The sequence below is a fragment of the Cariama cristata genome, unplaced genomic scaffold (assembly GCF_000690535.1).
Source record: "Cariama cristata isolate BGI_N322 unplaced genomic scaffold, ASM69053v1 scaffold130, whole genome shotgun sequence".
Taxonomy (NCBI): domain Eukaryota; kingdom Metazoa; phylum Chordata; class Aves; order Cariamiformes; family Cariamidae; genus Cariama; species Cariama cristata.
This window is the reverse complement of record NW_009596140.1, coordinates 1,650-7,475: the sequence shown is the minus strand read 5'-3', so window position 1 is coordinate 7,475 and position 5,826 is coordinate 1,650. Positions and strand designations below refer to the sequence as shown.

Genomic DNA, 5,826 nt, shown 5'->3' with positions numbered 1-5,826 from the left:
CCTCCAATTTGGACACAACTGGGCAGGTCCATGGTGATGAGCCAGGAAGCCAGTGCCAGGCTGGAGCTTGGCTTGGTGGGGCCCATGGCTGGGCAGGGCAGGGCTGTGGGGAGCTGGAGGCCAGCCCTGCTGTGGCATCGCTGGGGCAGGGGCTGACATGTGGTCCTGGGCCATGGGCAGGGTCGGGGGAGCCCTGGGAGGCTGGGCAGGGCTTTGACAGGGCCTTAACAGTTTCCCAGTTTTGTCAATTACATTTTTGGTTGCTGGTTGCTCAGTTTTTAATCTTAGTTCAGTGTGAGAGTCCTACAGATACATCTGTCTGGGAATATGGCAGAGGAATCCCTCTTGCAAGGAACTGAATTCTCTTTGCCAGATGGCATTGACATTTCCTTATCTTTTCTGGTTTTCCAAAAGACTGGTTGTGACAAGAGGTGGTGCAGCATGTTCTGCACAGATGTAGCAAGGACATCTACACCATCAAGGAGCGTGTGGAAATCATACCTATCTAGCTTAGATGTACTCATTGTTGAACAAATGCAGCTTTAATAGTTTAGCAACAAGGTCATCACGGGGCTTCTTTCCCCCAATCCTTCCATTCAAAAATCACAGTTCTTCCCACTTGCCACTTACCTAACTGTCCTCAGTCAGAGGAAAACACTCCAGAAAACATATAGCTGTTCGTTACTTAAGAGTTCGTGGCAGTAAGAGCTTTGGAAGTCCCACCCCGCACCAAAGTGAGGAGTTTGCCACAGTGTCAAAGGCCTTTCTGACCTCGCTGCACAAATGTCAACACCATGGCAACCGTGGTGGATCTAAACCCAGACTATCGTGCTCTCCTCCTACACAGACATTTGTGGGTTCAGACCCATACCATAAATCCATGTCAAGACCACTGTGTTCCAGGAGGAGAGGCCCTGTGTGCGTCCCTCTGTCTCACCATTGAGCATCACAGTGGCCTCATTCACGATCTCAGGCCATGAAGCAGCCACAGGGACAGCACCAGACCGGTGCTATGATACTTGTGCACCATCTCCCTCCTGGAAGGATGCCAGGCATTCACTCAAGGCATACACACGTTTTATTTGGGTGCATCAAGCAAACCACATGCCCTAGGCCCAGCATGTGCCTAAGAATTACCACCCAAATGCTTGGAAGTGCTAGGCAGATCTCTGAGGGGTTTCCCTCGTTTCTCACGAGGAAGAAACATGGGGACTGTGCACCTTTGGAAAATCATATCTGGAGCATGACTTGCTGTTGTGCTGCTCGTCTGCTCATTTTCAGGCCCTGCAGTACGCATCATATTTCATCTTTGCTGCCAGCTTTGTTCCTCCTAGGCACTCTTCAAATTTTTGGTCCATTTCTTCATTCTGAGCTTTAGAGAAGAGGTCTCTCCAGTTCCCAACAACCCCTGTGTACAACAAGAAGTACCAAAAACTGAAGGCAGCTGCTCCTGAGAAAGTGTAATACTTGGGCAGCAATGGGGCAGAATCATTGCCCACATAAGGTGGGAAGGGTCTGATTTATGCTCCTGAGAGGTCTGATTGCCTGTGAGAGGCAAGGTAGCAAATATAAGAAGTAAAGGCTGCAGCCAGTCCACAGGAAGCATTGCTGGTGGGCTGCCTGCATGCCTTCCCTCCCCAGAGGGTGTTTCCAAAGTGGTTTCATGAAGCTTTTGCACAGAAGAGAGGGGAACGTGGTTTTGTTGCAAGGGAAAGCTCATTCATGAATGTCTCTCTCTGAAGGGGGAATCTATTTGGGGCAGTGGGGTAGGTGGTAGAGAGGAGACTGGTTAAATCTTTCTTCCTCCAAGGAGTAGTGAAGGAAAGGGATTAAAGCAAGCCTATGTCCACGGTAGTCAGAAACCAAAGATTCCTGATGCCATGGGGAGTAGCTGCGCTGCCAGACCTCTGGCCCTAGCCCCAGGTCTGTGAGGGACCATCTCTGGGGCCACCACTGACACATCCATATTGAGACTATTCCTCAGCTCTCACTGAGTATGTAACAAGAATACACCTGTGAAGCCAGCAGAACAGTCAGCAGTGCATTCTCTTGAGATTCAGGAGACTCCTGTCCCATTAGCACACCTCCTCCCAAAGGGGACTTTCGTGAAGTGACACATGCAGCCTGGATCCATGATCCATGATCAGCCTTATCACCTGATCGCTAGGCAACAGCCACACCACAACCCCTCTGTAAAGAGTAAGCATCCAGCCCAAGCAGGTTTGGTGCATAATTGTTGGAATAACCTACACCAGTGTTGGTCCCCACCTTCACACCTCACTTGCCTAACTAACCAGGGCTGCCATAGGGAAATAGAGCAACATGGAAGCAACGGCTGAGGACCTTAAGCCTGGCATTCTGGCATGTTTCTCGCAAACAGCCCCCAAATCCTGTTAACAGCAGAATCTTGTTGCACAGGATGCCACAGGAGAGAACTCACCCACACTTGCCCTTCCTAGATAGCCCAGTCAGCTCCTGGCCAAGTGAGGAGACCTACCCAGAACTCCTTCTGGAGTTCTGCTTTAGAAGGTAGATTCTGCATTTGCAGAGACTTACCCTTCCAGAAGAGGATGTCCCCAAACTGTCCATGGGTTTCCTTGGATTTCTCTTTCATAGCTTGGAAACTGGTATTAGCAATTCTGTGAAAATCTTCCTCACACAGGGAGAATCCAAAGAAGGCAGCAATCTTTTTCATTCCCAGTACTGGGTCCTGGCCAAAGGAACATAGCATAGAGGTGAAACCAAAAGACTTGACACCATGGCTGTGTCACGGAGCCAGCACTCGGTAGGAAGCCCAGCAGAGGAGGCTGTCTCCCACAGTATCGCTAAGGAATTCCGAGAACTCTAACAGAGAGGGAACCCACATTTAGTGGCCTCAGCTTTCAAAAGCAACTGTGCCCGTGCCAGACATGACTCTTTCCACAAAGAGGGAAGGCTATCATTCTCCTAACTGCCATAGGCCTCCTCCAAACCTGAAACAGTAGGTGACAAAGGCATACCTTTCTAACAGGGTGGACAGGCTTGACTCAAAAGTTTCTTTTTCCCCAGAGCCATATATGTCAGAGGGGGTACACAGTGCACTGATCAAGAGCTGGGTGAGATGCCACACCTCTTTGAGTTCCGCATAGCTTATCATCATGATCCTCTCGTGGTCAATGTATTTGTTGCATTCGACTAAGTGGTCAATGTATGATCCCCAGGCCACTGCAGACAAAGAAGAGACATAGTTGTGTAGAGTATTCCTCAAAATTGGCCCCCTACCAAATCAGGGGAGTCAGTCCAGACAGCTCTCTAAGTGTGGCATCAGGATGGTGAAGCAGCAACCAACTCAACATGTCTGTTCTTTTGGCTGAGGTCAGTGCAGGATCCCCCAGCTCTGGCCACTAGCTAGCACTGAACGACAACTTCTATTGCGGGAATGGAAAAGTCAGGCTAAAGCTTTCTCATGATCTCTTCATTCTGAGTTAGAGAGAAAAGAAACTGATTTTGTGGTACTCTCTGTTTCTGCCATAACATGGGCCTATCTGCCTGTCCTGGGAGTGACTTGGCAAGGTGCCTGTCCTGGGAGTGCCTTGGTAAGGTATGTTGGAGTAGGATTCCCATGCACAGGGTCCTGTGTATGTCCCTCATGTAAGGAGGAATGACAGAGGATGCAGGGCAAAGTACATTTCCCGTTCATGCAGGCTGGAAAGTACTCATCCCAGCAGGTGAAGGATGGCAGCAGTGGCATGTTGTAGAAGTGGTGATAGGAGACAGCCGTGTCTTTGGGGTCTCAAACTAGCACAAGGATCCAGAGGAGGAAAACACATAATCTTGTTCTGATTTGGTGACTGATCAAAATGCCATCTTCTGAACACATCACATAGAATCATAGAATCATTTAGGATGGAAAAGACCCACTAAGGGGGGACCTGGCACTGAGCCTTGTTGAATCTCATACAATTGGCCTCAGCCCATCTATCCAGCCTTTCCAGATCCCTCCGTAGAACCTTCCTACCCTCAAGCAGCTCAACACTCCTGCCCAACTTGGTGTTGTCTGCAAACTTACTAGTCCACTAACACCCCCCAGACCATACAATGCTAGTCTAACTCCTTTTCTTGAGCAAGAAATCAGAGCTTTGGCAGGCCACTTGCCGCTAATATCAGCTTCAGGCTAAAAACAAGCAGCTTTTCAGTGAAGTCCTTGGGACATAGTTCTGAGCTAGTTACAATCCAGAGAAATGAGGTCATGGGCTACTGAACAGGAGAGCCGCAAGCAAGCTGTGGGTGTATGCTTGCTTCTCTCTGCAGCAATTCCCATTGAAGACTACCTTAGCCCTAGCCCGTGGTGGGCTTTCCAAAGGTACTCTGGTCTCGGAGGCAAGTTAAAACAAACAGACTTACTGCTTGTCTTGCTCAGTTTTCTGACACAAACCTGGAAGCATCTTTCTGAAGGAGTTCTGAAGGGGCAATGACACCCAGCAACAAGCCCACTGATAGTAACCTCTTGAGTCAGCAAAGCTGCTGCTGGGAGAGGACGTTTGTTCACATCCTCAGCACACAGCACTCTGCCTCTTCAACCCTGGAAATGTGCCTGTGCATTGACCAGCCCAGGTGAAACTGAAGAAAACATATTTCACACAGACAGAGGAAAGCTAATTTGGGGTGGAAAAGCTTTGACAGAGAAGAGGAGAAGACTCACCTTAGCCTTGCTTTGGAGAATAGATGGGGGCAGGAGATGAGGTGGCAGACGGGTTAATATAATTCTTCTGGAAGGCAGTTTCTTCATCCTCTTTAAAACAAGTGGGAAGAAATATGTCAAGACAGAGGTAGCTTATTCAGTGACAGGTGCGTTTTCAGGAATTGTGGGTAATAAGAAAAGGTGAGATCAGAGAAGAAGGATCTTATCCCTTGGAAAACTGGTAGTGTAGGCTTCTCTTAGCCCCTGCCACAAAGCACCATTTCACATGAGACAGGCCTGAGGATAGGACACCCAAGAGAAAGGTCTTATTGACCAAACCCACTGGGTCCAGGGCTGGAGCCGCTGTGGCTTCTCAGCACTGTCTGTGCTCTGAGGCCCTTGTGTTGGGACACCAAGGGCAACAGCACATGCTACTTGTACAGACCATAGCTGTTGTTAAGGCTCTAGGCTGTCCATTACCTCTGAGATCAGCCATTGTCTTTCATCTGTAACTACCTATAAGAGCAGTGCCAACATCTTTAGTCCTTGCCAACCTCATATATGCCAGAATCTCCAAATTCGAGAGGTGAAAATGTCTCTAGCTTCTTTTCAGCATTTCTTCTTTCTTCCATTTCTTCTGCATATTTGGCATCTGTTGATTCCAAATCCCTCATCATTTACCCAAGCCAGTTTGTTCCTGAAAGGATAAAGACACCAGTAGCACATCCATTCAACTGCACTTTTTCAGGTCAGCCTAGCTGACAGCATATCCTGTCAAATTGGTTCACATTGGTGAACCAGTTTGGCTCTATGTTGTACTTTAGCCTGTCAAGAGGTGGGTGTGCTGGTTTTGGCTGTGATACAGTTAATTTTCCCCATAGTAGCTGGTATGGGGCTATGTTTTGGATTTCTGCTGAAAACAGTGTTGATAAAACAAGGATGTTTTAATTATTGCTGAGCAGTGCTTACATAGTATCAAGGCCTTTTCTGCTTCTTGCACTGCCCCACCAGTGAGTAGGCTGAAGGTGGCAAGAAATTGGCACGGGAAACAGGTGGAACAGCTGATCCCAACTGATCAAAATAATATTCTCAAGGCCTTTTCTGCTTCTTGCACTGCCCCACCAGTGAGTAGGCTGAAGGTGGCAAGAAATTGGCACGGGAAACAG

The 5,826-nt window shown here is 48.5% G+C and overlaps 1 protein-coding gene across 1 annotated transcript; it reads right to left on the bottom strand.

Annotated features, from left to right (window-relative positions):
* Positions 1-1,277: 1,277 nt before the first annotated feature.
* Positions 1,278-5,357, bottom strand: LOC104165040 (sulfotransferase 6B1-like; the record flags this gene model as incomplete). Its single annotated transcript, XM_009704559.1, is given in 7 exon segments — positions 1,278-1,408; positions 2,557-2,710; positions 3,110-3,204; positions 3,667-3,771; positions 4,091-4,097; positions 4,661-4,771; positions 5,215-5,357. Coding segments are annotated over 7 exon segments (746 nt in total), but the record flags the coding sequence as incomplete, so codon positions are not given.
* Between the last annotated feature and the right edge of the window lie 469 nt (positions 5,358-5,826).